General features: G+C 44.2%; 1 protein-coding gene across 1 annotated transcript in view; it reads right to left on the bottom strand.

The window, feature by feature from the left end:
• The window catches only part of ECEL1 (endothelin converting enzyme like 1), a 189,640-nt gene that overhangs the window by 98,562 nt on the left and 72,997 nt on the right, over positions 1-18,081 (bottom strand). Inside the window, exon 6 of the mRNA XM_088467436.1 lies at positions 13,676-13,898. Within this exon, the coding sequence (XP_088323562.1) occupies positions 13,676-13,898 (223 nt within the window). The remainder of the gene's footprint in view (positions 1-13,675; positions 13,899-18,081) is intronic.

The following is an 18,081-nucleotide window of genomic DNA, read 5'->3' as shown; positions in this document are numbered from 1 at the left end:
GACAAGTGGAACACGGCAGACTAAGGACTATATGACTGTGACAGCCCACTGGGTAGATGTATCACCTTACGCAGCAACAGCAGCAGCGTCACCAGTAGCAGCATCTCAGAAACGCCAGCTCGTTCCAAGGCAGGCTACGCTGTGTATCACCGGTTTCAGTAAGAGGCACACCGCCGACAACCTCTTAGAGAAACTGAGGGAAATCATCGCCCAGTGGCTTACCCCACTTAGACTCTCCTGGGGATTTGTGATATCTGACAACGCCACCAATATTGTGCGGGCATTACATCTGGACAAATTCCAGCACGTCCCATGTTTTGCTCACACAATAAACTTGGTGGTGCAGAATTTTCTGAAAAGCGACAGGGCCGTGCAGGAGACGCTTTGGGTGGCCCGAAAAATTTCTGGCCACTTTCGCCATTCAGCGACTGCGTGCTGAAGACTGGAGCGCCAGCAAACACTCTTGAACCTGTTTTGTGTTTTGGATCTGGATCTTTCTTCGTGTTTTGGATCTGGATTGGTTTCGCCAAAACCACCCTTCCGTGTTTTGGGTTCTGGGTTTTGTGTTTTGGATCTGGATTTTTTCTTAAAAAATAAAAAAAAAAACGCTAAAATCACATAAAATGGGCCTTTTTTTGTTCCTACGCTATTAATAACCCCAATAACATTAATTTCCACTCATTTCCATTCTATTCTGAACACCTCACACCTCACAATATTGTTTTTAGGCCAAAAGGTTGCACCGAGGTAGCTGGATGACTATGCTAAGCGACACAAGTGGGCGGCACAAACACGTGGCCCATCTAGGAGTGGCACTGCAGTGGCAGACAGGAAGCCAATCAGCGTTATGGTGCCCATTTGCATGTAGCACGAACCCGGGAGATCCGTGCTACATGCATCTGTGTGATTGGCACAGAGCAATGACAGGTCCGTGAGACCGGTCTGTGCTGCTGTGGTAAAAAAAAAAAAAAAAACCTGTGTAAAAAAAGAAAAAAATGGCGTGCACCCCCCCAAAAAAGAGCAACCAGCCCCGGGCATTAGTAACCCAGTGCTGGGTGTGCTTAAATACAGGGGACAAACGACGTAGGGGTCCCCTGTACTTAAGCACAACCAGCACCGGGCTAGTGAGAACCAGCGCTGGTTGCCAAAATACGGGGGACAAACGACGTAGGGGTCCCCCGTATTCTGCGCAACCAGCTCTGGGCTCTGATCCGGTCCTGGTTCTGGAAATACAGGGGAAAAAAATTAGTAGGGTTCCCCTGTATGTTCCAGAACCAGCACTGGACTTTTTCTAGCGGGGGGCTGATGCCACAGCCAGGGGAACCCCTTCACCGGGCCCCCCAGCCGCAGCATCAGCCCTGACCGCTAGTCAGCCCAGGCCGGGGATCCCTGGAGAGCTGGGGACCCCCCCAATAAAGGGGTCACCCTCTCCAGGGCACCCCAGACCCAGGTGGCGGGTTGATTGTGTGGTGTGGTGTAAATAAAGAATATCAAACATTGTCTTTACAAGTAGAACTGCAAGTCCCAGCTAGCCTGCCCCGCATGCTGGTACTTGGAGAACCACAAGTACCAGCATGCAGGGCATTAAGGGCCCACTAGTACCTGTAGTTCACCTGTAAAAAAAATGTTTAAAAAAACACAGGACACACACACCGTGACAGTATAAGTTTATTAAACATACATACACACACACACACATGTACACATACTCACCTATGTAACCTGTAGCATCGGTCCACTTGTCCGGTAAAGTATCCATAGGGGACCTGTGAAAAAAAACATACTCACCATCTCCTATGCGAGGTTCTGTCCTCTCCAAAGTAGGCATCCCCGGACTTGGCAAAAAAAAAAAACGAAAACGCGATCCACGAACTTAGTACCGTTCTATAGAACGGTACTTCCCGAATGAGAGCTTAGCGGCGGGGTATCACCATGGAAACCCCGCTGCTAAGCGTTCATTGGCTGAGAGAGGTCATCTCCCGTCTCTCAGCCAATGAACGGCTCCCTCCATTGTAGTCAATGGTGGGAGCCGCAGGGTAAACTTTAATAACCTTGCGGCTCCCACCATTGACTACAATGGAGGGAGCCGTTCATTGGCTGAGAGACGGGAGATGACCTCTCTCAGCCAATGAACGCTTAGCAGCGGGGTTTCCATGGTGATACCCCGCCGCTAAGCTCTCATTCGGGAAGTACCGTTCTATAGAACGGTACTATAGAACGGTACTAAGTTCGTGGATTGCGTTTTCATTTTTTTTTTTTGCCCAGTCCGGGGATGCCTACTTTGGAACGACGAGGACAGAACCTCGCATAGGAGATGGTGAGTATGTTTTTTTTCACAGGTCCCCTATGGATACTTTACCGGACAAGTGGACCGATGCTACAGGTTACATAGGTGAGTATGTGTACATGTGTGTGTGTGTGTGTATGTATGTTTAATAAACTTATACTGTCATGGTGTGTGTGTCCTGTGTTTTTTTAAAACATTTTTTTACAGGTGAACTACAGGTACTAGTGGGCCCTTAATGCCCTGCATGCTGGTACTTGTGGTTCTCCAAGTACCAGCATGCGGGGCAGGCTTGCTGGGACTTGCAGTTCTACTTGTAAAGACAATGTTTGATATTCTTTATTTACACCACACAATCAACTCGCCACCCACCGCCACCAGGGGTGGCGGGGATAGCCCCGGGCTATCAGCCTGGGCCTGGGGTGCCCTGGAGAGGGTGACCCCTTTATTGGGGGGGTCCCCAGCTCTCCAGGGATCCCTTGCCTGGGCTGACTAGCGGTCAGGGCTGATGCTGCGGCTGGGGGGCCCGGTGAAAGGGCTCCCCTGGCTGTGGCATCAGCCCCCCGCTAGAAAAAGTCCAGTGCTGGTTCTGGAACATACAGGGGAACCCTACTAATTTTTTTCCCCTGTATTTCCAGAACCAGGACCGAATCAGAGCCCAGAGCTGGTTGCGCAGAATACGGGTGACCCCTACGTCGTTTGTCCCCCGTATTTTGGCAACCAGCACTGGTTCTGACTAGCCCGGTGCTGGTTGTGCTTAAGTACAGGGGACCCCTACATCGTTTGTCCCCTGTATTTAAGCACACCCAGCACTGGGTCACTAATGCCCGGGGCTGGTTGCTCTCTTTTGGGGGGGGGCACGCCATTTTTTTCTTTTTTTACACAGGTTTTTTTTTTTTTTTTTTACCACAGCAGCACAGACGGGTCTCACGGACCCGTCAGTGCTCTGTGTCAATGACACAGATGCAAGTAGCACGGATCTCCTGGTCCGTGCGTGCATCTGTGTCATTGAAATACACAGCAGCACAGACGGGTCTCACCGACCCATCTGTGCTCTGTGTCACTGTCAGTCACACAGATGCATGTAGCACGGATCTCACGAGTCCGTGCTACATGCAAATGAGCACCATAATGCTGATTGGCTGAGAGCCGTGACAGACGGCTCTGTCAGCCAATCAGCACTTTGCCCATTAAAGGCAAAGGCATTTTTTTTAAAATGGCCGCTCGAGGCAAAACCTCGAGATCCGACAGCAGATCTCGAGGTTTTGCCTCAGGAGAGGGATCCGGGGCAGACAGGGAGATCCGAGCTTGGGCTCGGATCGCCCCGGATCCCCGAAGTTCGGGTGGGTTCGGTTCTCAGGGAACCGAACCCGCTCATCCCTAATATATATATCTATATATATCTATATATATATATGTATCCAGATCAGCGGCACTCGTGACGACTTGATAAATGACACAAAGCCCGTTGTATTATCTTTGTGTCATTTATCAAGTCGTCACGAGTGCCGCTAATCTGGATACATATTTGTTCCTCACCTGAATAGGCGAGGTAATACAGAGGGCACCGGGCGCAATTTAATCCTCAAGCAGTGGGGGAGTGCCGGCTATTTGCTCTGTATATATATATATATATATATATATATATATATATATATACACACACATATACACAGTACCAGTCAAAAGTGTGGACACACCTTCTCATTCAATGGTTTTTGTTTATTTTAATTATTTTCAACATAGTAGATTAATACTGAAGACATCAAAACTATGAAGGAACACATATGGAATTATGTTGTAAACAAAGAAGTGTTAAACAAATCAAAATATGTTTTATATTTTAGATTCCTCAAAGTATCCCCCTTTTGCTTGGATGACAGCTTTGCACACTCTTGGCATTCTCTCAATCAGCTTCATGAGGTAGTCTCCTGGAATGGTTTTACAACAGTCTTGAAGGAGTTCCCAGAGGTGCTGAGTACTTGTTGGCTGCTTTTCCTTCACTCTGCGGTCCAACTCATCCCAAACCAGCTCAATTGGGTTTAGGTTGGGTTATTGTGGAGGTCAGGTCATCTGACGCAGCACTCCATCACTTTCCTTCTTGGTCAAGTAGCCCTTACATAGCCTAGAGGTGTGTTTGGGGTCATTGTCTTGTTGAAAAACAAATGATGGTCCCAGTAAGCGCAAACCAGATGGGATGGCATGGCACTGCAGAATGCTGTGGTAGCCATGCTGGTTAAGTGTGCCTTGAATTTTGAATAAATCACCAACAGTGTCACCAGCATAGCAGAACCACACATGCAGAAACCATCCACTCACCTTCTCTGCGTCTCTCAAAGACACGGCGGTTGGAATCAAAAATCTCAAATTTGGACTCATCAGACCAAAGTACAGATTTCCACTGGTCTAATGTCCATTCCTTGTGTTTCTTGGCCCAAACAATTCTCTTCTTGTTGTTGTTCATCCTCAGTAGTGGCTTCTTCGCAGTAATACGACCATGAAGGCCTGATTCACGCAGTCTCCTCTGAACAGTTGATGTTGAGATTTGTCTGCTACTTGAACTCTGTGAAGACTTTATGTGGTCTCTAATCTGAGGTACTGTTAAGTAGCGGTTTCTGAGGCTGGTAACTCTAATGAACTTATCCTCTGCAGCAGAGGTAACTCTTGGTCTTCCTTTCCTGGGGTGGTCCTCATGAGAGCCAGTTTCATCATAGCGTTAGATGGTTTTTGCAACTGCACTTGGGGATACATTCAAAGTTCTTTAAATTTTCCGTATCGACTGACCTTCATGTCTTAAAGTAATGATGGACTGTCGTTTCTCTTTACTGAGTTGAGTGGTTGGTGCCATGATATGGATTACAACAGTAGTCAAATAGTGGTGTCCACTGTGTACTAACCCTACCTCTGCACAACACAACTGATGTTCTCAAACACATTAAGAAGGCAAGTAATTCCACAGATTGACTCTTGACAAGGCACGCCTGTTAATTCAAAACCATTCCAGGAGACTACCTCATGAGGCTGATTGAGAGAATGCCAAGGGTGTGCAACGTTGTCATCAAAGCAAAAGGGGGCTACTTTGAGGAATCTAAAATATAAAACATATTTTGATTTAACACTTTTTTTGTATACAACATAATTCCATATGTGTTCTTTCATAGTTTTGATGTCTTCAGTATTAATCTACTATGTTGAAAATAATTTAAATAGACAAAAACCATTGAATGAGAAGGTGTGTCCAAACTTTTGACTGGTACTGTATATAGTAAATAAATATATAGTATACTTAGGGCCTGATTCAGAGGTGGTTGCAGTATTGATGTTTGCACACTTGAGCAATATTTTGCTACTGTGAATCCGCGAAAATTAATAGAAACCCCTAAAGTGCATGTGCACCACTGTCTGTACACAGAGGGCCTGATTCAGACCCGGTCACAACCGGGTCGATGGTGGTCCAGAGCGCATGCGCACGTGTGAGGCCCGGATAGCGATGGACAGTCCGTCGCTCCGGGTCTCGTACCAAAGGGGGCGTGCTGTCGATGTTGAGTGACAGCACCCCCCTTATGTGAGCGGGCCGGGGGGTGGCTGCCTAGACGGAGGCGTTCCAATGGGAACGCCTACCGTCTGGGGGCAGCCCCACTGACATCACAAGTGATGTCAGTGAGAGAGCTTTCGGCTCTGTTGAGCCGAAAGCTCTCTGGGGCTTGTGGCAACAAGACCCTACCACAAGGGTCTCGTTGCAAGCCCGATGGTCGCGATGGTCTTGACCATCACGAACCATCATCATGGCCGCTCGCTATAGCTGTGGGTGGTCACCCACAGCTATGCGAGCGGCCAGGAGGCCGTTCTAAAAAAAAAAAAAAGACTGGCCCTGATTCAGAGCGAGCGCTCTGTCAGAGCGACCGGTTCTGAAAATCAGGGCCAGAGACCACTGTTGTGAATGGTCGCTTGTAATCAGCTGTCGACGGGCAGACATGGGTGCTCCTGGGCGGTGTCTGGGATGTAGCCTGAAGTGAATTAAAAAAAAGGTCACCTCATGGGCACAGTAGGGTCAAGGGCGTGAACAAGGCTGAGTTCTCAAATGCAGAGCAGCAGCTAAAGAGTCCAGAAGTAGACACTACGCCAGCCATAGGGCATCATAGGTGACGATCGTCATCATAATGGTGTGCCGTTGGTGGAGTGTTTGGGTTCAGCTGTAGATTTCCACTGTCCACTGACATGTTCTGTCCTAAGGATGCTCTGGGCAGCTCTACAGGCTACAAGGTGCCTGCGTGGGGTCTGTAGTTGCAGGATGACGTTCCAGGCACCAGCAAGTCACATGCAGGTGCTGTGATGTAGCAATAGTGCCGCCTTCAGGGCCCTGCACAGGTCACACCCCTAGTTACGGGCCTGGCTCTACCATCTGACACTGCCCATTTGATATCCTCCCGACTTCTGCAGCAGCTGCAAATACTCCAGGGCATTGTATTCTTTGTTCTGTGGCCTGCCTGTGTAGCAGCATTAGTATGGATGCTCCCTCTCCTCTCATTTTTACTCCTTTTATTTGAATCCCTTACAGCCAAAATCCACACCAATCTGAATATTCATGACCCCCATCCTTTAACATATCCAAAAATTTGCCCTCTATAAGGACGATGTCCTTTTGCCTATAACAGTTATGACTGATTCACTCCTACACATTTTAGCGACCACAGATGAATAAGACAAACAATCTGGCTGCAAAATTTATTTTCAGAATACTGAGGCCCTAGAATTTTATATCCTGGACAAGAATTTGAATTTACAGGAACAAATATTATGGGGCATAGTTGGGATTCAGTTAGTGGGGATTCCACACGCGGGCTTTACCTCGCACCTCCTGTTGGTGCGAGGTAAAATCAGCGTGAAGTCACCCTGTTCGGCCTCGCACGACAGAGTATAACACACTGATTCCGCAGTTCTCGCGGAATCAGTGTGTTCTCGCGCAAGAGTCCCGTCCTAATGACTCGGGGAAAAAGCTATTTAATTGAATAACTAATCCTCGCGTCGCGGGACTTTTGCACGAAGATTAGCCGTGGGTGAAACCCTGCGGCTAATTGGATATGCCCCTATATATCAACTTTTTCATGCAAATTATCCCCATTAACTCTCCCAAGTTGAGCTGTATTTAGATAACTTGTCTCACCATTACTGTACGTCTCTTGGAATGGCTGCATTAATTGAAATTCTACTGATCTACTGTATGTCCCCCCACCTATTTCATAACATTTCTGCAACAGAGCACCAGAGATTTGTCTGGACCAAAAAATGCCCTAATGTTTTGTTTTGGGTATTGCAAAGACTGTCATAGGGTGGAGTACTGGACAACGCTAATTTGAAACATTATTACAAAGGATGGAGACCTGGACAGCACTTACAAACATTATTTCTTAGCAGCCTGGCTTGCCAAATGTATCCTATGCAACAATCCAACATGCAATAAATGTGCTGAGTGATTAGGTACGGCATGCTGGCGCTCAGGATCCCGGCGGTCAAAATCCTGACTCCGGCATCTCGACTGAGTTAGAATACCAACACCTGTAGGTAGGTATCCTAACCCTCCCCCTCACCCTACCCTAACCCTTCCTCCCTGGTGCCTAAACCTAACCTCCCCCTAGTGCTTAAACCTAACCTCCTCCTCCCTGCACCCTAAAACTAAACCTCCCCCCTTAGTGCCTAACCCTAACCGCTAACCCTCCCCCAAACCCCACTACTTACCTTCAGAATGTAGACGTCAGGATTCTGACAGGTGTCGGGATTGCGGCGACGGTATTCTAAGCACCGGCATCCCATGAGATTTTGCAAATTATAGAAGCAGGAGTTAGTTTTAACCTGCTTGAATGTAAAGTACTGTAGTAGTGAACCAGTGTCACATCTGCTTTCTCCAGTTTGCATATAGCATTGAATGGGAGATGATGGGGTGACTACTAGTACCACAGATAAAAAGAGGTAAAGTGTTGCTTCTGCTTTTCTCTAATTTACTATGGGCAAGTCCCTGATATGTAGATTCAAACAGCAGGGTCACTTTGGTTCTGGAGACAATGATAGGGCAACAAGATAATGCGCCTTGCAGGATAATATGCAACAGAATATTGCGCCCTGCCACACTGCAAATATTGTTCAGAAATGGTTTAAGGAACATGACAAAGAGTTCAAGGTCTTGACTGGCCTTCAAATTCCCCAGATCTCCATCTAATCAAGCATCTTTGGGATGTTTGTGGAAAACAAGTCTGAGCCATGGAGGCTCTGCCTCGCAACTTACAGAACTTAAATGATCTGCTGCTAAGGTCTTGGTGCCAGATATCACAGGACTATTACAAAAGTCTTGGGGAGTCCATGCCTCAATGGGTCAAAGTTGTTTTGGTGGCATGAGGAGGATCTACACAATATTAGGCACATGGTTTTAATGTTATGGCTGATTGGTGTAAAGTTTTTATTTTCACTGTATAACAACAATTTTTTCCAATAATGGTCTAAAAGTTTTGATTTTTTTTAAATGATCAAAATATGTTAATAGGATTAACCCTTATTCGGTATAATTTGATTAACAAATCTGCTTATTTGTTAACATAATATACAGTACTTACTTATACTGAATCGGGTTTAAGTAGTGATCATTTGCATAATTCATAATATAAAAAAGAGACAATTTTGGAAAAAATATTAGCCAGTTAAGTGGTAAAACCTGAATTCAGGCACTATCCTACTCTTTTTTAATTAAATAAAATTAAAAGTTAAGTTTTATTACTTGTATTGATACATTATCCATTTTGCTTTTGGGTTGAACCTACCACCATCCACATAATATAATCTAAATTATTGTTAAGATTGTACAGTTTATTGGTGGTTCATCTCATATTTTCCGTAATTATTCTGCTCAGTGCAGGATTCCATTTCTTTTCTTTCCCCCCAAGGATGCTCGTTATTAATGTTTGATACAGTAGAGAGGCTGAATTACATTTTTCATCTATACCACTCGCGGACACATATGTTTTCTGAAATGCAATAAAAATTTAATGTTCCACATAAATGTTTTTTTTTTTCAGTTTCTCCAAATGAAACATTTTCACAAAATTTTCAAAACACATCTGAAGTATATATCCTTCACAACCTGCAATGCCTTGAATTTAAGATGCACAAATACATAAGGTCTTGAATCTTTATTATATTCAGAAATCCAAACCTCGCAAGTGGTCTTTAGGTCTCCTCATGAATTTGCTAGGAAAATGGACGAATATTGGATGAAAGCAATACTAATATTGCCTCTAGTTCTATTTCCATACATAGGGCCCAATTCAGAGATGTACGTGATACCGAAATTTATGCTGATGGAGTGATTATTTGCCATTGCGCATACATGTAAATTGAACTGCGCAAATTCAGCAATTGTTTTGCGACTACGCTCACACAGAGGATTAAATCGCAAAGTGAGTAAAATGTAGTCAGTGTTGCGGGAGGTAACAGGGGGTGCCTAGGCAAACGCAGGTATGTCTGATCAATTAAACGCCGTTTCATGGGCGTGCATAAATTTGTCACTGCGATCTCTTTTGCAGCATGAGAGCTCTCTGCGTGTCAGGAGAGACGCGGTGAGACAGGTCATACTTGCTGCATGGCTGCCCGATCTGCAACGATGTTACCAATGTTCACTTTAGTGAGTGATGTTAGACAGATATTAGAAGGCAGTCGAAGGCGCCCCTATGCTCGGGTAAACTTTGGAAACATTAGCATATTTCGCAGCTGCGATTGCATTAGCGTACATCTCTCAATCAGGCCCATAGTAAAGAAAATTTATTATTTTGGTGGCACTATGGGCTAGATTCAGAGCCACTCGCTTGATGCGTTTGCATGCACCCAGTGTATGCAAATCCGGCAAAGGCAAGCGATCGCACGGCAAGGAATTAGCACGCCCACTATGTCTTGGCGTGCGATTGCAGTGTGTATTAAGACGCCCACCAGCCTGTCTTAAGACGCCCACTTACGCACGTCGTCTCCAGGAAGTGTATGCTACCATCAGTACCATCGGATGCGATCGCAGAACTTGTGGTTGACCATACCCTACTGCAAGCACTTGCGAGTGCTTCAGTGTGAAATACAACCATATGATGTGTACTATGATGCTCTGTAATAATTATGCATGCCTCTGAAACGACGTTAAGATGGTCAGACACGCCTGCGTTCGCACCACCACTCCCAGTGTAACAGGGGTAACCAACTCGTTACCACCCACAAACGGCTTGTCTTCTCACTCAGTCTAGCGGGCTATCTACGCGCAGCGAGCAAACGCTTTCCGATTGCATGGACTATTTTGCGCATGCACACCGCATACGCATGCACACATTGCGAATCATCGGCAGCTACGAGCGAACACAGCCTTGTGAGCAGGTCTGAATCGGGCCCTATGTCCCAACCTGACTTAGTAAAATACAGTAGATACAAAGTTTTCCAATAGATGCTGGAGATGCTGTAATTCATAAGGCTCATTCCTTCATATATGGCAGCATTGCCCTAAAATACACAATTGTTTAAACAGATATAGGTAACTTGATAGCCTCCATACTTGGTATAGTTGTTCAATTTTACAGGTTCTTCCTCCTCCTGACAGGGATTCCAGGAGCTACCTGCCATCAGACTAAATTAATATGTCACATTACTACAGCTGTTTTGTTGTGTCTTTTTCGTAGTTCTAATAACAAGCCAATACATTTCTGGCCTGTTTATCTATTTTAATGAACTCATAGTAAAAGTTATATTTTAAATTAATACATTATACAAAAATAGTGCCCCTAAAAAAGAGTCATACTCTTTTGTTCTTCTATGCTCCTAGGCATAGTATAGAACGAAAATTTCCTTTCTACAGCTGCTTCCTGTCAACTGGCAGACAAACTGTTCCGCCATAGCTCCAAAGAATCATCTACAAAAGGTGGCACATTTATAAAATGCAGTTTATGTATAGTATCCTCCACAACTTATCCTGGTCTATCTCTAAGACATGAGGATCCTAGGGGTCTACAACCAAAAGTTTTGAGAACGACACAAGTATTGGTTTTCACAAAGTTTGCTGCTTCAGTGTTTTTAGACCTTTTTGTCAGATGTTACTATGGTATACTGAAGTAAAATTACAAGCATTTCATAAGTGTCAAAGGCTTTTATTGACAAGTACATTAAGTTTATGCGAAGAGTCAATATTTGCAGTGTTGACCCTTTTTTTTACAAGACCTCTGCAATCCGCCCGAGCAAGCTGTCAATCAAATTCTTGGCCACATACTGACTGATGGCTGACCATTCTTGGCTAATCAATGCTTGGAGTTTGTCAGAATTTGTGGGCTTTTGTTTGTCCACCCGCCTCTTCAGGATTGATCACAAGTTTTCAATGGGATTAAGGTCTGGGGAGTTTCCTGGCCATGGACCCAAAATCTCGATGTTTTGTTCCCCGAGCCACTTAGTTATCACTTTTGCCTTATGGAAAGGTGCTCTGTCATGCTGGAAAAGGCAATGTTCATCACCAAAATGTTCTTGGATGGGTGGGAGAAGTTGACCTTGGAGGATATTTTGGTACCATTCTTTATTCACGGCTGTGTTCTTAGGCAAAATTGTGAGTGATTCCACTCCCTTGGCTGAGAAGCAACCCCGTACATGAATGGTCTCAGGGTGCTTTACTGTTGGCATGACACAGGACTGATGGTAGCGCTCACCTTTCCTTCTCCAGACAAGCGTTTTCCCAGATGCTCCAAACAATCTGAAAGGGGATTCATCAGAGAAAATAACTTTACCCCAGTCCTCAGCAGTCCAATCCCTGTACCTTTTGCACAATACTTGTGTCAGTCTCAAAACTTTTGGCCATGGCCACATTGGTTTTCACAAAGTCTGCTGCCCCTAGGAGCCTAATGGCTAGAGATAGACCATGATGATTTATAGTCCGATGTTCAAGAGTATTCTAAAGTTGGGCTTTTGGTAATTTTTCTGTTGGTTTTGACTTTAGCTAATGGGTGGTTTGCAAAGCCGATGGAAAAAAAACCTAAAATCAACCTATAGTAAATAAACCCCCCTGGACTATGCATTTTTATATCTGTCCATAATTAATCGGATGGAGAGCACTTCTATTTTTCTCTTTATTCCTTGTTATACTGTGTTTCACTCATTGTTCACCCACTTTGAACTTTCACTCTTACTTTTTTCTTCATAGACAACATTGTCCTTCTCTCAGCAATCAAACCCCTCCCCAGTGGGACCACCACTCCACCACCCATACCGCTCACATAAAATATTAATAAGGATCAGTTATTCCTTTTATGACATGATACCATCCAGACATAATTTAGTTCATTGTCATCATGTTTGTTTTGTTTTCAAATGAGAGAGAGATTTATTTTGTTATATATAATCTAATAAAGAATTCCTTTCTTTACTTTATGTATAGCTCCACCTACTCCAGTGTAATGAAGAAATGCACCGTTCTTTCCAATATGTCAGCATTGTGAGGCCCCAGCTAAATGTATTTACTTGTTTTGTGTTCTTGTTACTACGTTTTCTTGTTGGAAGAAGCACAATTATTTTTTATTTGTAGTCTCTATTCCATATTTGCCTACTTACAGTACTGTATAGATTTCCTAGGAATTGTAGAGAATGCCTTGATTATACATTTTGCATGTAATACATTATTGGGTATATTTACTAAAGTGTGGATTTTTAGACGTGGAGTTGTTGCCCATTACAACCAATCAGATTCTACTTGTCATTTAACTAGCACCTTCTAGAAGATAATAGCTAAAATCTGATTTGTTGCTATGGGCAACAACTCCACTTCTAAAAACCCGCACTTTAGTAAATATACCCCTACCTGTTTAGTAAATATAATAATTCAGCTAAAGAGCTAACATGTCATGGAAATAATAAAACATTTAAAAGTTTCTGTTTTTAGTTTGTTTTTTTCATTTGTGCAAATTATGATTGAGAAAGTATTGCAGATAGATCCTTGAGGTACACTTGGAGTGGTCTCTGCCTATTATTGTTTTACAACTGGATGCCGACAGGTTTGGGTGAAGAACAAGAGTTAAAAGAGGGGACTCTTCTTTAAGGGCATATATACCACCAAGCAGCATTCCATATTAGAGGTGTTGAGTTGTAAATATTTAAAGACTAGTTTGAACTAAGTGTACCTGCCAAATTGTATTAAGGTAAGGACAATGACAAATGTTTAGGTACAATATTGTGATTAGCATGTAAACATAACGTCACAGGTTCCATACTGATATACACCACTATTTGCTGTACTGTACTGTATACTATGCATACTGTATACAGTACATTGCTCCATACATTTTTAAATACAATTCTAAGCCATTCAATTTTGTGTTTTGTGATTCTCTTCCTTACCTTGGCTTTGCTGGATGAAGAGAAATACTCTTCTACAAATAAGGCTCCCAGCGCCATCCCAAAGTGCTTATTGACTTGGCTAAGGCACACTTTCCCCAGCTCCATCTGCTTTTCTGAGCCCTCCATCTCCTTAGACAGCTCATGTAGGGCATCCCGGAAGGGTGTAGAGAGATGCTCACTCAAGACTACCGTTAGTCGCCACAGCATGTAGTTGTGAAGGACACTGTGAGAAGCATTGGCAAAATCATATTGGTATAATCACATTGCTCATACTGGCATTATCACATTGTATCATGTTTGGTATAACTATAAACCATTTGAATTTAACTGGCATATATATATAACATGCAGCATTAGTAAAAGTGTGACACCATTTTATTACATAAACACTATTAATGCCCCATTAAATATGAGGTGACATTACACATATACACTCCCATAGGGAATGGGGTAGTTACCATGTCATCCCCTGCCAGCTGCGGGGTTATCAGTACAGATGAGATGTTAGACACTTAGGAATCAGGGAATCGCTGTGGACTTTTGGACATATATTAATTTAAATTAAGATTCTGTTTGCAGAGCCCCTTAGAACTAGTCATTCAACAGATTTAATCCATAAATTGTTTGGTACATCAGTAATCCTAGTAATTGAAATGGAACATGTGTAATCCTCAGGTTCTAAATGAACTCATCCTCCAGGATTCTCCTTTGTTCAGTGATAGTAACAGTTCTGTATACAGGAGAGAAAGGTAGAAACCGGGAGCTCTATGCACAAAGTGACTGTATTGTTAAGTCCTCATTTCTTATTTGCCTGTAGTCGTGGGAATATCTTTCATCCTCCTAAAACATTATTGCATAGTGGAAATAACCTATTGTTTTATTTCAGTTCTGTAGATACAGTATATACAATACAGCAAGATCCTGCTTGTCATACATATAGTAATGTCATATTATAATATTGCTTTATGCAGCTGAATTCCAAATGCACTTGCAGTGATTACAACCACATTGTGATGCTCCTCTGCTTAGGCAATAACTACGGAAACACAACACATTGACATTCAGAACACTCCAAACTCTCACCAGATCAATGACCATTAGCTTAATGTCCCAACCATACAGTCCAGTCTAGGAGAGGCTGTGGTATGTCAGCTGTGAGTCAGCCCAAGGCTGTGTATAACATTAAAAGGAAGGAAGAAGAAATAGAAGAATAATGACTGCGAGGCCCTGGAAAGACAGAGAAAGAGATGCAGGTTGCCAAAGAGAAGGCGAATGTAGAGTGAATTAATAGTGAGATAGAGAACGAGTGAAAAATAAAAGATTTAGATGACTGAGAATATACAAAGAGACTGCAAGCTGAAAGTACAGTAGAAATAATAAAAAAAACCCAGGGAAATAATTATGGCTAGTAACAATGTCAGAATATAGCATAATAAGTAAAAAAAAAGCAAATGTAAATTGATAAGACAAAAAAGAATATGGACAGCCAGTAAATAAGAAAGTCAGAAAGTCTAATGGGGCAAAAAAAAGCAAATAGAGTAGAGAACGAAAAGAGAGGGTCTGGGTCTGTCTTCTAATTGACCTTCCTTTCACCTCTATAGAAACAATAACATAGTTGGGCTTCACCCCGCTGCATTATTTCTTACCAGATGACCTAATGAATCCCTAAGGACAGATGTCAATAACTGCCCCATTATTATATTAATGAATGTGTCAGATGTCATCTCACTGACCGTTATATATATGAATAGTATTTTATTGATTTTGCCCGGTGACACCGCTGCACATTGCAGATCTCAAACCTTCAATATCACTTTCAATAACACAGAAGTGTCCATCACATGAGCTTATGTCTCATGGGACACAAATCTTTAATATGATGCTGGCAAAGCTCCCATCCCTACTTTTAACTGCAATAGGCTTTCTGTGTATATGTTCTTTAAATAATTATAGTTAAGAAACATTACTTTTTGTCTGTATTACATTATTTGTTGGATCAGTGAATATTTGGTAATTTAATAAAGTTTGAATAGAACAATGAGACTCTGATTTCAAAATAAGTAAATACAATGCTTACACTTTGCCAGCTCAGAACTATCATTTCCATATACAAATTGAAAATTATGAAGAATTGTTAATAAAAAGAGTCATACAAATAATAAGTAGAGATACAGTAAGACAGGGGTGGCCAACCAGTCAGAGGCAAAGAGCCAAAAAGTATATGTAGCCAAGCGAAAGCCGATAGTAGGCACGCAGGCAAAAATGGGGTGTGGCCTAGCTGTCACAAGGCCACGCCCCATTTTTGTGCGCATGCTTTGGTATGACATTTGCAGGAGCATGACCTTGTGTCACACCACCGTTTTTAGTCACACTGGGGGAGAGCCCAGCACATTTTACATAATCTTACCAATATACATTTTTCACTATTGAAGTGAAAGAAAAAGCCAGAGCAATATAGAAAACATTGAAATAGCCACGTTCACATAAAATCCACATAAAATACATATTGAAATCCAGAACCACATAAAATACATTGAGAATGCCAGTGCCCATTAAGCTGTGCCCCATATGCAGTGCCCTCCTGTAGTTGTGCCCATTAAGCAATGCCCCCAGTAGTTGTGGCCTTACGGAAGACCCGCTGTAGCTGTGCCCATTATGCAATGCCCGCTGTAGTTGTGCCCCTTCTGCAATGCCCCCTGTAGTTGTGCCCATTAAGCAATGCCCCCAGTAGTTGTGGCCTTATGGAAGGCACGCTGTAGCTGTGCCCATTAAGCAATGCTCTCTGTAGTTGTGCCCCTTCTGCAATGCCCCTGTAGCTGTGCCCATTAAGCAATGCCCCCTGTAACTGTGCCCCTCCTGCAATGCTCCCTGTAGTCGTGCCCCCTAAGAAAGTGCCCCCAGCACTAGCTCCCCCTCCCCGTCCACACCCCTATGAAGAAACTTACCTTCATGTCCCGCCATCGCTGCTTCCACCGCCTGTTGGATCTAACTGGATCCAGCAGACGTGTGGGCTCCTCACATAGCGGGTGACATCATGACGTCACCCGCGCACTGCATTACTGTGAACGCTGGCCTCTGAAGAGATCAGAGGTTTCTTTAGTCTCTGATGGCTTTAGAGACCAGCGTTCTCAGTACTAATGGGGGTCTGCCGAGCCGGGAACCACATTAGAAGCTCAAAAGAGCCTCATACAGCTCAAGAGCCGCGGGTTGGCCACCCCTGCAGTAAGATCTTGCCTCAATGCAGACTAATATGTACAGAAAAGGCGGAATTATAATGTTCCATCATGAATGTCTTATACCTAATGTCCATGTAAGCTGTGCAGTATAGGCAATTAATTGGCATAAAACAGCCAGTCCTGGTCACTGCATATCACATATGTGTCTGCCAGCTTTAGTAATGTCTTGGGAAAGAGGGATCATCAGTCTAAGGCATGTGAGAAAGTCATATTAGGTGCCAGTGCATAACAAGGCTTTAGGCCGAACTACGCCGGTCACGCCCCTTAAACACGTGACGCCGGCTCCAGTAAGTAAAGCATTGCTTGGAGCATTAGGATGTTCAGGCAGCTCCACAGGCTGCAGGGTGCCTGCCTGGAGCGTCCAAGGGATGATCTGGGTGGCTCTTCAATACCGCTAGTGGCTGCAGGGTGCCATTCCAAGCACCCTGTAAGCCATGTGGGACAGCAACAGTGCCACCCACAAGGCCCTGCGCTCTGCGCTGCAGCACCACACGCACACCCCTAGTTACAGCCCTGGTGGAAGGCCTGTTGATATGTATTTGACCACTCCAAAGACCCCCACTCAGCTCACTGGCCATGTGCATGCTCAGAAGGGCAGATGAGGTATTTTCAGAGCAGTTGACGCACATTGCTGGGCCCTCCACTTGCCACAGAGCTCCATTAACAGGATAAATAGTGTTGGTTATTGAGGTTTCTTCTTGCAGACATGCTGGGCCTGATTATATCCGCCATCTTAAATGCCATATTTCCATGCCATATTGCCATAGCACCCCACCATTAAATGCCATATTTCCAGTGCCTCTTCCCCTGCCCACTCATTGTATATCTTCCTGTCTCTCTAGTGTCCCCCCCCACCACTGTATAAGGGCCTGATTCAGACCCGCTCGCGAGCGCGCAGGTCGATGATGGCCCAATGCGCACGCGTGGCGTGTGCAAGCCCCGTAGCGAGTGAGAACTTCACTCACTTCGGGGGTCGCAACAAAACGGGGCGGCTGTCGATGTTGATCCACAGCTCGCCCCATTTTGTAGGCGGGTAGGGGGGGTGGCTGCACAAATTGCGGCATTCCCGAAGGAATGCCTGCCGTTTGTGGGTGGCCCTACTGACATCACTCGTGATGTCAGTAGTGGACTTCCTGCTCTATTAGAGCAGGAAGTCCACTCGGCATTGCG

This window comes from Taudactylus pleione, unplaced genomic scaffold (assembly GCF_031769625.1).
Source record: "Taudactylus pleione unplaced genomic scaffold, aTauple2 ptg000010l, whole genome shotgun sequence".
Classification (NCBI taxonomy): Eukaryota; Metazoa; Chordata; class Amphibia; order Anura; family Myobatrachidae; genus Taudactylus; species Taudactylus pleione.
Note: the sequence above shows the minus strand (reverse complement) of the source record. Positions and strands in the feature narration are given on the sequence as shown.